The following is a 12,835-nucleotide window of genomic DNA, read 5'->3' on the forward strand; positions in this document are numbered from 1 at the left end:
ATAGTAATAACACAAGTTGCCATTTGTTTATAATTATCGGGTCAGATGTATCGACATTTCGTTCTGTATACACGTGTACAAGAATGACAATAAAGTATATCTGAATCTGAATCTGAATTTCAGGAATGCATATCAAACTGGTAGCCCTTTTGGTTATTTAGTAACAAAAACGTGGCTCTCCTTTTCAAAAAGTTGAGGATCCTTGCTTTAAATGTTTTTTCTCGCCTAATTTAGTAACAAAAAAGTGTCTCTCAGTTTCAAAAAGTTGTGCACCCCTGCTTTAAATCTTTTTCTCGCCTACTGAGAGATTTCCATGAAGGCAAGTCAGAGCAAAAGCGACCGCTAGATAGCACTGTTCCTCTATTGAAAACCGGCGCCAGAAGCAGTGCAGAGTTGGGCTCAGTATATAAACTAATAATCAGGAATAGACAGTAAACTATTGGGGCAGTCATTAGTGTGCTCTGTGACATTATATTCAAAATCCCGACCCGAAATGTGAAAATCCCTGCAAGGTGTCATATCAAAAAGAATCTCTTCAACGTAAAAATTGCCTCCAAGCATGATCACAATTAAAAAGACTGCCTTGCATCTTTCCGCGTTTAGTTTGATTATTCAATCGTCAAAAATTGTATGCAAATTGCTGTAATGCAGGAAATCTGGGATAGGAATCAGCAGCAAGGATGTAAAGCACTTTCTATAAGAGGATTTGGAGAACTCACCTTGGAGCCCGGAGTTCCGTCTTTTCCTGGTCGGCCCTGCTCAAAGAGCGCAACACAAACAAAGACATTCGCTATAAGCGCCTTGGATTGGATCAGCGCCACCGCGCCGCTGCTAATCTCCAATTTAATGGGATATCTCAATGATCCTGATTGCTTGGCAAAGGCGTGGTGGGAAAATTACAGAAAGCGTCTTTTAGGGTGATTACAATCTTCGGAATGTGACGGCGAGCATATTTCAGCGCTTTTTTCGCGAATCATTTTTTAATAAAGAAGGGATAGCTGTTTGCGTTCATTTCGAGTAGATCCACCAGATATGTTTTCACGTTACGATGTGAAATTCATGTTTTAAGGGAAAACATGATAACTATGGAAACGAAGTTTGCGGTTATTGGTAAATAAGACGAAGGCACGAGTGTCACTACATGCAAAGCGGTAAGCGCAAATCGCCAATTGGGACCATAATTAGATATAAGGAGGCGATTAAAACAGGATGACAATCTTTGCAAGTAAAAGTTTTCACTTGAATCTGTAGTCTCATTCCCCCCCCCCTGCACCCACCTGCTACTCCACTTGACCAGCCTAATTCCGTCACACAAAAGGTAAATAAATGTTCATGATCAATTTACATATAAATAATAGAAAAACAGAACCTAATATTTTTGTGCTGTATTCACTTGGATCGGACTGATTCCATATTTCCCAGTATGGCCCCCTATTTTTTTTTCGCTGTGTTTATCGTGATTACAAAATAACTCAAATAGGTACAATGAGTTAATTTTCATGAAATTTCCAAGCAAAAAGTACCAGCATGGTATCAGTATCGATACTACCTTGTATTTACTTGAATCAAATCGATTCCATAATTCCCTAAAATCTTTGTGCTATGTTTATCGTAATTATAAACTAACTCAAAGAGGTTCAATGATCCAGTGATCATGACATTTTCAAGCAAAAACTATCGGTATGGGATCGGCATCGATCAATACCACCTTGAACTTACTTGAATCAATTCGATTCAAAAATTTGCAGCCTAAAATCTATGTGCTGTGTTTATCGTAATTATAAAATAACTCAAAGGGGTTCAATTATTCAATGATGACATTTCCGAGCAAAAAGTACCGGTTTGGGAACGGTATCGATCGATACGATCTTGTAGTTATTGGATGGAATCAATCCCACAATTCCCAGTATCGCCCATTAAAATCTGTGTGCAGTGTTTATCGTAATAATAAACTAACTCAAATATGTTTAATCATTCAGTGATCATGAAATCTCCAAGCAAAAAGTACATGTATGCGATCGGTATCGATTGATACTACCTTGTATTTACTTGGATCAAATCAATTCCATGATTCTCAGTATCGCCCCTTAAAATCTGTGTGGAGTGTTTATCATCATGATAAACTAACTCAAGGGGTTCAATTATTCAACTATGAGATCTCCAAGCAAAAAGTACCGTTATGGGATCGGTATCGATCGATACTACCTTGTATTTACTTGGATCAAATAGATTCCGTAATTCCCGGTATCAGCTCCTAAAATGTTTGCGCTGTGTTTATCGTAATTATAAACTAACTCAAAGGGGTTCAATTATTCAATGATGGCATCTCCAAGCAAAAAGTACCGGTATGGGATCGGTATCGATCGATACTACCTTGTGCTTACTTGGATCGATTCGATTCAAAAATGACCAGATTCGCCACCTAAAATCTATGTGCTGTTTTTATCGTAATTATAAATTAACTCAAAGAAGTTCAATGATTCAGTGATCATAACATTTCCAAGCAAAAAGTATCGATATGAGATCGGTATCGATCGATACTGCCTTGTATTTACTTGGATCAAATCAATTCCATAATTCCCAGTATCGTCCCTTAAAATCTTTGTACAGTGTTTATCATAATCAAAACTAACTCAAAGGGGTTAAATTATTCAATGATGGCATCTCCAAGCAAAAAGTACCGGTATGGGATCAGTATCGGTCGATACTACCTTGTGCCAACTTGGATCGATTCGATTAAAAATGACCAGATTCGCCACCTAAAATCTATGTGCTGTGTTTATCGTAATTATAAATTAACTCAGAGGTTCAATGATTCAGTCATCATAACATTTCCAAGCAAAAAGTATCGATATGAGATCGGTATCGATCGATACTACCTTGTATTTACATGGATCAAATCAATTCCATAATTCCCAGTATCGCCCCTTAAAATCTTTGTGCAGTGTTCATCGTAATTATAAACTAACTCAAAGGGGTTCAATTATTATTATTATTATTATTATCATTCATTATTCAATGATAAAATTTCCAAGCAAAAAGTACCGGTATGGGATCGGCATCGACCTTGTACTTACTTGGATCGAATCAATTCAATGAGTCCCAGTATCACCCACCGCCCCCTAATTTCCATCCCAAGCCAACTTTACAACCTGGAAAATCTTTGGGGATCCTGTAAGCGTGATTACCAACTCAACACATGCAAATCCTTACAGCAACACCTTGCGGTCCCTCAGGTCCCGGGAAGCCCGTTTCTCCGAAGGGCCCCCTCTCGCCCTGTCATACAACAGAGAAGATCCACATGTCAATCAAAAGCCATCAAAAACTGACGTTCAGATTGGCAGCTCAAAGAAGGCTTGTGCCGCTCACCGGCTCTCCTGGGGTCCCCGCTTCTCCCCGGGGCCCGGGCTTCCCCTGTCAATCAAGGGCCAAAGAAAAGAATCATGGGTGTTTGACAGACACTCATCGATGTCATTTGTGCAGGAAGTGTGCAGCCTCATTTATAATAGAAGTAAGTTCTGGAGCTAAAACAAGCGGGGGCAATCCAGGGAGTATAAAAAGTCTTCACAACCCCTGTTCAGATGCTAGGTTTTTGTGATTAGCTACAGTTAATATTCAGTAGAACCCAGGGTTACTGTCACCTTCTTTCAGAGGCCCTAAAGGGGTTTGGAACTGGAAAAATGTGTGTCCTATCTCCATGCCCTAATAGTCTTATAATGACTGCTTGGAAAACACACGGGGTCGGTTCATTGCCATTTCCACATCACTTTCGTCCTATCTGTTATCACGTCCGGTTTCAGTTTATGTTTGTGGTTAGGACACTTTGCAAGTTGTTTTAACACCTGTTTTGTTTTGATCATAAATTTCATCTTTTATATATTTATATGTATTATATTTATTTGGGGCAGCACGGCGGCGCAGTGATTAGCGCGTGTGCGGCAGAGTTCTGAGGTCATGGGTTCAAATCCAGCTACCAACCTTCCTGTGCGGAGTTTGCATGTTCTCCCTGTGGTTGCGTGAGTTTTCCTCCGGGCACTCCCACATTCCAAAAACATGCATGTCAGGTTAATTGGCCGGTCGAAATTGTCCCTACGTGTGAATGAGCGAGCGAATTGTCTGTCCCTGTGTGCCCTGCGACTGGCTGGCAACCAGTCCCCTGCCCACTGCCCGGAGATGGCTAGGATGGGCTCCAGCACCCCCGCGACCCTACTGAGGATAAGCGGTGCAGATAATGAACGGATGGATGGATATATTTATTTGTAATGCCCTTTATGACAAAATGTCTCTCAGGGCAGAAACAACAACAAATAACTAGCTATAAAAAATATTTTTGTAGGAACGGGAATATTTCAAGCAAAGTATGGAAAAAGTAAAAATGTAACTTGGATATGATTATATTAATGGTAATAATATTGTAATGTATAGTTTATACTCAGCTAAAAAACTAAAAGGGAGCTGGATAGAGTAAAAGCGGTTCAAGGTTCGTATGGGTTGCTGGTAATCCTTGAAAATTTTGATCTTTTTTTATGTGAGGGTTAAAATGGCTTGAATCCTGGTTGAAGTGCTTGTAAATGGGACGGACAAGGATCTTCAGTCTTCCCCTGTTCCAGTGAAGGTCTCTTTGATCAGGTGCGCTACCATCCCGCAGAGGGCCCCATTCAGGTTTGGAACTGGGCACAACGTGTCGGATCTCCACTCATCCGTCCCTAGAAATTCCATCCTTTGATAAATGACGGGAGTCCGTCCAGTCATCAGGTTTGGCTTTTTGTTTCAGGTTTGGACACTTTGAAAGTTCTTTTAAGATCCGGGTTGTTTTTGTTAATAAAACCATCCATTGTTGAGCACACCATCCCCCGGCTTCCCTGCATTTGGGTCCACCCATGAAAACATGATAGTTACTGCATCCCCCCTTACTATGTTTTAATGTTCTGATGTGGAATGTGATGTTTTTACGGCATTTTCCCTTTCAATCCAAATTTTGTGTTGTTCAATGTGTAAAACTGTCTTAAAGAGACCTGTCTGATATTGGTCAACATCATATAAGATGCTGGTCTGCTATAGGTTTGCATAACAACATCACGAAGAAGCAGATATGTTATTGGCTGAACTACCTCCCACAATTCTCCATTTCCCTTCAGTTCAGAATCTCCTGTACTTTGGAAAGACTCAACAAGTTAGTGCAATGCAATACTATATTTTCTTTTCTGTTTTTATTTGCTATGGGACCTAAAACCTGCACTTAAAAGGAGAAGGAAAAACATGATAACCATGGAAGCGAAGCTTGCAATTATCAATACAAAGAAGGCGCACAAATTGTCGCCCTCGCTAAGGAATATGGCCATAACCAATGGACAATCGGGGCAATTGTTAAAAATAAGTAGGTAATTAAAGCAATGGGCATGCCAATCCTTGCAAGTTTTAAAATCTATTTCCTGTTTTTATCTCCTACTACCTCAGCATCCACCAGCTACTCCACTCTACCAGCTCAAGTCACACAACAAAAAGGGTAATTAAAATTAAAACAATCTTAACAAGGATAGTTACTTATAATAATATTTAAATATGTCCATGCTTTCAACATATAAGTAATACTTCGTGTTAATTCGTGTTTTTTATCTGGGTTACTGGTGGTACAGAACACATTAGCAAATTGGTATTTTGGAAAAAAAAAAAAAAAAAATTGCTTGCAAATTTTTTTTCAGCCTTTTCCTTTGTTGGGGGGTAAATAATCATGATATCTCATCCTCCTGAAAAAATAACATTATTTTTTTACATTTACAATTTCTTCAAAGGGAATTTTAAAACACTTGACACACATTTAAAAATGGGAACGTTACAGTGAGACAACTTTTTGGGCCATTGCTCACATATAAAATAAACAAATATAAATATGAGATAACAAAAATATAGATAAATCAAAATCAAAACAAAACAAATAAGTAAATAAGAACAAAACTGAAATAAAAAGATCACTAAATAAAAATAAACATAATAATTAAAAAGATTAAAACACATATATGCATGAATAAATAAGAACCGAAAATAGAAATACATAAACCAAAAGAAGAATATTATAAATGAGTAAGATACAATAGAAAATAAAATGAAATCATTTAAAAAAACAACAACAATGTATATTTCTTTAAAAAGAAATACAACTGCATCAATATTTCACAACTGCTTTTCTATTCTATTTGAATTATTTTCAATTTGAGTCATAATTTTTCCATTACAGGAAAAGAAAATAGGAAAAGAAAGCCTACTCAAAATCATCAATCAAGCAAAGAAGTAAACCCCTTGAAACGATTGTTATCACATTTTCATCTCAAATGGATGTGCAAACAATTCATTGTAAATGTTTATTTCCCTTTTTTTGAAGATGTGTTTTCCCTCCATTTAAGATCACCACAAAAAAAGAGTTTAAAAAGAGGACCTTGTTACTTGTTTCTTTTTTTTATATCACAAAAACCTGGCATTGGAACAAAGGGGCGTACATTTTCCCTATCCTTTATATCCGAGCAGGTAATTATCTTGTGTAGTGTAGCGGAACCTTGGATAAACACAGATGATTAAGCGGAAACATGAGTCGGCATTAGAAAATAAATAAATCACACAACATGTCAGACATCGGCTGTTCACATTCTTTGACATTGAGTTTGCCATACCGTGACTGTACCTCATAACGTGAACGAGGATTGAACAAAAAAAAAGAAAAAGGAAAAAGGACTTACTGTCAGGCCTGGTATTCCAGGTGGGCCCGCCGGGCCAATGTCACCCTAAAAGAAGACAGATAAGTACAATCATTAAATATTATAAGCATCATGCATAATAACCTCTTAAAAATATTGAAGACAACTTGATGCTGCTATCTTCTAAAAAATTTTGTGTGTTTTAAATGAACTAAAGGTCAACTATCTGGACCAGGTGTTGAGAACCTGTGGCTCGCAAGCCAAATATTGCTCTTTTCATGACCACTTATGGTACGGAGAACAAAATTCTGGTCATTCGAATTTCTTCCAAAACGTTCCAATTTTGATGCCGACGTAACGCTATGAGAGTGAGTGGTTCGGTCCAGTCTTAACGGTACAGTCCCAACTACAGTTTACAGTCAAGGTGTCACATCAACAGACCAAGTTTTGGCTAGACATCGCTAAGGAATTTTTATATGGAAGCTCATTTGTCAATGTATGTTCACTGTTGAGACACGTTATGAAGAAAACCCACTGAACAAACTGTAAAAACGCAGGGCAATTTGGTTGGGTACGCAGTGCCGTAAATACACCAGTATCCACGTTTGCAGAATTTTGTGACATATCGCCAAAAGAACTCTGCCTGCACCTTGTTTTAAGGCCAAACGAAGGTCAGTATGAGCCTCAACGATCTGCTGGAGGTAGACAAGTTTAAAGTGGTATTTTTGTTGATATGGGATACTTATATTATTCTTATTTCATTAATGTAATCAAATCATCTCACGTCCCATAGTGAAATAAAATGTGGTGAAAAATGTGTTTACTTTTTCTGGAGAGCACGTTTGGCAGTCTTAAATATATGGTGTGGATCTCTCTCTAAAAAAAGAATCTAAATATTTTGCTATCATTGCTCTCAAAAATCTTCATGACCCCTATTGTCAGTTGCAATTCAGTTGCAGGGGCCTGACTATTTATGTCAAAGTGCTACATATGTGTATTATATTATTTGCTATGCATTTAGTTTACCCTTGGGATGATGTTTTAAGGAGGTCCATGAGTTTTTAGTTGCTATGCAATTGTAATATAATCAATGATAATATTTTCTTATTTAATTCGTCCCTTCTAATATATTCTTGGAGACACCACAAAGAAATTAAATTTTATCAGTTGCTATGCATCTGCTATGCCCTTTATAATAATTTTTAATCACAGCCTAATTATGTTGAAATTATCAATTTTCATACATGAATTTGTCCCTTTGCCCCCCCTCCCACACACACCAATAAAATATCTTATATGCTAAACTTAGCGTCACATATGCTAAGTAATTTACAATAAAGATGTTGAAATTGAAAGTTTCTATGCATTACAATAATTTGTCCCTTTAAACATTTTATTGGGGACAACGCAATAATGTTAATGTTATCAGTTGCTATGCATCTGCTATACCCCTTATCATCATTTTTTTAGATCACACCCTAATGATGTTGAAATTATCAGTTGCATAGCGTCCCTTCAGATATTTTCTCCGGGACACTGTTAGGATGCTGATATTGTCAGTTGCTATGTAACTTTGTTTTCTTTGAAAAAATGCCCCCTCCCCCCCAAAAACCCAAAACTTTGCTTAACTTTTACAACAAGATTTTTCTTTGACATCACAGCCTAATGATGTTAAAATTGCCAGTTGATATGCATCCGGTTTGTCTCTTTGGGACACTGTAACGATGTTGTCCGTTGCTATGCAACCTTGTTTTCTCTGAAAAAATGCCCCTCCCCTTCAAAAACCCCAAAACTATGCTTAACTTTACAGATTTTTCTATGACATCACAGCTTTTAATGATGTTAGAATTGTCAGTTGATATACATTCGGTTTGTCTCTTGGGGACACTATAACGATGTTGTCAGTTGCTATGCAACTTTTGTTTTCTTTGAGAAAAAAATGCCCCCGTCTCTTCCAAAAAAACGTTAAAAACTCATATATTTTCAAGTTTTTATTAATATTAAATCCTAAAAAAATGTTTTTTTTCCCAATTATAATGCATTTAAGTATTTTTTTCATTTATTTATGTTGATGAGATGCATTGGCTTACCTTTGCTCCAGGTAGACCTTCAAGACCAGGTAACCCCATGAGCCCCGGGTCACCCTATCAATATCCAAAACAAAACACTCAGCTGTGTCGAAGAAAAACATCAACAAAAAATAACAACGCACAGTTTGTGAAGAAAAATATAAATAGATTCACTGTTCCTATTTTTGGTCCGTCTGTCTTTTAAGTGTAGTTGATGAGCATTTCAGAAAAGTGTTTATTTTATAGCTGTCATATGTTAGGACATCAAATCTAAACCCGACGTCGCACGTTTCGATCCCCGCTCTCGGTTAGGTCTTAATACCAACTTTCACCCGTCGATACCGTCCCCGGAAAAACATATTTCACACAATATCGCATGATCTATGACACAATTCCAGACGGAGAAAGAGCCGCCCCATTTGAAAAATCCCAATCAGGGCCTAAAAATAGAGAGCTATTCGCAGCTTCGACAGCCTCTATTGAGCTCATCTTGTTCCCGGGCCCCCAATTACCCACCAAAGAGGGGCCAACCGGCCCCGACCAAGATGGATCGCTCGGGTAATTGTCACACATGTAGATTGTCGCGAGTAAAAGGAGGATCAGCTGCGAGACGGATCGAGGCAATTCCGCCAAGGCACGGGCGCCGCTCTCGCAATTTATTAAAACGTCAAATTAACATTCTGGTGAAAAATCGTGCAGCAGCAAAACAATAAAATGTACTATTGGCCCCACGTATACAAAGAATTCCCGGCGGTTGCAGGGAGGGGGAGGAGGAAACCGGTCGTACTATTTCATATTTTTCGAAGTTGTGTGCATCGATTGAAATCAACTGAACTGACAACTGTGACTTTAAAGGAAAGATATCAAATAAATATCTGTCGTGAGAGGGAAAAAGGTGTCAACTTACTGCGAGTCCTTCGTCTCCTTTGGGGCCCTTTAAAAAAAGATAAATGTGACAAGCGTGCTCGGAAAAATATCGTGCGGTACGCGGACGAAATGTGTGTTTTGATGGTGATAGTGGAATGTACACATTAAAAGAAGAATACCCTAGCTCAAAATAATGATAATATAAAAAATAATCTTTCCAAGTAAAACTTTATTCTGCCCATTTTGAAAACATCTCTATAAATATTCATACATATTTAAAAAAATATTTTTAATATCTTTATCTCATTTGTATTTGACTTATTTTTTTATATATTTTATTTTATGGTATTTTTGTATAACTATTTTTTAATTTCTATAATTTATTTATTTCTAATATTCTTATTTATTGATGTTTAAGTATATTTTTGTATCTTTTTGTATCCAAATCCAGCTTTAAATTTATCCACAACAGTATCTCAGACCTGCCTGGTGTGTTCCTCGTTCTTCATGATGCTCTCTGCGCTTTAAACAGACCACTGAGACTATCACAGTGCAGGTGCATTTATACAGAGACTTGATTACACACTGGTGGATTCCATTTATCATCGTTAGTCATTTAGATCAACATTGAATCATTCAGAGATCCTCACTGTACTTCTGGACAGAGTTTGCTGCACTGAAAGTAAAGGGGCTGAATAATTTTGCACACCCACTTTTTCATGTTTTATCTGTTAAAAAAGTTTAAAATATCCAATGAAGTCGGTTCCACTTCATGATTGTGTCCCACTTAATGTTGATGCTTCACAAGAAATTACAGTTTTATATTTTTATGTCTGAAATGTGGTAAAAGGTCACATAGTTCAAGGGGGCTAAACATTTTCGCAAGCCACTATATAAATATATAAATATATATATATATATATATATATATATATATATATATAATAAGAAATACAAATAAAAAATCAATGATAATTTTTATTAAATTTTACAAAATAAAAAATGAAAAAAATAAAAGCAAACAAACCAAACATAATTTTAAAATATAAAAGTATGAGATAAATAAAAAAAATAAATAAAAACCAAATAATAAATACAAATTTTAAAAAAAAAAAATACAAAATTAAAAGTAAAAATAATAAATAAGCAAATCATATATACAATTTTTTTAAATAAATGAACAAAAAAACAAAACAAAAAAGTACATTACATTATTAAGTGATAACCACTCAATGAATGATGAATTGAATAGTGAAGTTGTGTTATCAACACCAAAATGTAAATCAAAATAATTATGTTCCCCACATGAATCAAACAAATCATGAGAACATTGCAATGATACATCTACTGTATAGGGCAATATATAATACTTGAAATTAGAGCGCTGACCTATAGATCGGGCAGGAGAGTTATCTGAACCCTAAAGGTTTAAACGTCTCTTCCACCACCAACCCCATGCAGGTGTTGTGGGAGAACTCACCCTGCGGGGACCTTAGATTAGATGTCTCCCGGGGCCCGACCAGATTACAAACTGCCTGATAAGGAAGAGCGTGTGCAAGGGGATACTCAAAGCCAGCCATTTTTGTAGCCCAACTCTGACTTCCATTTGCAAATAGCTGAGTTTTGTGCATCCCGGGGTCGAGACATCTGACTGAAAATCAGGAAGCCTCTTAGCCTCGTCGGCGCTCCGTAAATGTGACGGAGTGTGATACGAGGACCTCAGGAGCTGAGATAACGCTGGAGGGGCGTTTTATTTTCATCCCCCTCTTTTCGTTTGAGAGTCTCTACAACAGGGTTGTCAAACTCACTTGAGCTCAGAGGCCACATGGTAAAAATAGTCTCACAGGGGCCAGACTTGTTGATTAAAGAGAGGAAGAAACAAAGAAAGGAAGAGAGAGTTAGAAAGAGAAAGTGAGTGGGAAAAAAGGTTAGCGATAACAAGAAAGAGAGAGAAAGATTAGAATAGAGAGTAAGAAAAGAGAGTGAAATACAAGGAGAGAGGGAGATATGAAGAGAGACAGAGAGAGAGAGAGAGAGAGAGAGAGAGAGAAAGAGTTGCAAAATAGAGATTAGAAACAGACAGCTAGAGAATCAGGGAGAAAAGGGAAGAAGAGAAAAAAAGAGAAAAAGAGAAAACAAGAGAAAAAGATAGAGTGAGAGATGAAAAGAGAAAGAGAGATTTTGAAAAAGAAAAATAAAATGGGAGAATTTGGAGGGAAAGAAAGAGAGAAAGCAAGAAAGCAAGAAAGCAAGAAAGCAAGAAAGCAAGAAAGCAAGAAAGCAAGAAAGCAAGAAAGCAAGAAAGCAAGAAAGAAAAAAAGAAACAAACAAAGAAACAAAGAAACAAAGAAACAAAGAAACAAAAAGAGAAAGAAATCAAATGAGAGTAATAGAGAAAAAAAGATAAGAGAAATAATTAAGCAGATATAAAGAAAGTTAGAGGGAACGTGAGAGGAAAACAAAGAGATAAAGAAAGAGAAAAAGAGAGAGAAAATGACAGATAAAGAAAGAGAAGAAGAGTGAGAGAGAAAACCAAAGAAAGAAAGACAAAACGGGAGAGTGACAAAGAGATAACAAGAAAATCAGATAAGAAAGGAAAGAGAGAGAAAAAGAGATACATCTTGGAAATATAGAAATATAAAAGAGGAACGAAAGAGAGAGAGAGAGAGAAATGGAGAAAAATGACGAGAGAAAAACAAAGAAATAAAGAGAGAAAGGGGAGAAAGAAAGAGATCAAGAAAGACAGGAGAAAAACGACAAAACAAGCAGAGAGAGAGAGGGGCGAGAGAAAGAAAAGATAATCAAGAAAGAAAGCGAGATGGCATAAAAAGAGTGACTTTGCTGTAAGGTTATACATCTCATTTTTCTTTTGTACTTCTCTCAGCATTGTATTGTGGGCCACACAAAATGATTTAGCAGGCCACATTTGGCCGGCGACCCTCCCGTTTTAGAATCTCTAGAACCAACAAGACTGTCTGCTGACGTTTTTTGTCATGGTGCACTTTAAAAGAATCACTTCAGGCGTAACGGTGATTATACTTACCGGAGCACCGGGTGCCCCCGGGGGTCCCAAAATAGCTCCCCCGCTCTGTAAAGACAGGATTTTTGACTTTCTTTCATTATAACAATTCGGGTCAAACACATTTTAACCACAGGCGGGTTTTTTTTCCCCCTGCAAAATGATGGATAGCATAGCAGTTTGGACTGCAC

At 37.1% G+C, this 12,835-nt stretch overlaps 1 protein-coding gene across 1 annotated transcript in view; it reads right to left on the minus strand.

The window, feature by feature from the left end:
* The window catches only part of col19a1 (collagen, type XIX, alpha 1), a 223,093-nt gene that overhangs the window by 26,820 nt on the left and 183,438 nt on the right, over positions 1-12,835 (minus strand). The window contains exons 38-44 of the mRNA XM_088351663.1: positions 12,669-12,713; positions 9,666-9,692; positions 8,780-8,833; positions 6,732-6,776; positions 3,370-3,414; positions 3,214-3,276; positions 720-755 (exon numbers count right to left, since the gene is read on the minus strand). Coding sequence (XP_088207789.1) covers positions 720-755; positions 3,214-3,276; positions 3,370-3,414; positions 6,732-6,776; positions 8,780-8,833; positions 9,666-9,692; positions 12,669-12,713 — 315 coding nt within the window. The remainder of the gene's footprint in view (positions 1-719; positions 756-3,213; positions 3,277-3,369; positions 3,415-6,731; positions 6,777-8,779; positions 8,834-9,665; positions 9,693-12,668; positions 12,714-12,835) is intronic.

This window comes from Urocampus carinirostris, chromosome 13 (genome assembly GCF_059441175.1).
Source record: "Urocampus carinirostris isolate Australia breed hairy pipefish chromosome 13, RoL_Ucar_1.0, whole genome shotgun sequence".
NCBI lineage: Eukaryota > Metazoa > Chordata > Actinopteri > Syngnathiformes > Syngnathidae > Urocampus > Urocampus carinirostris.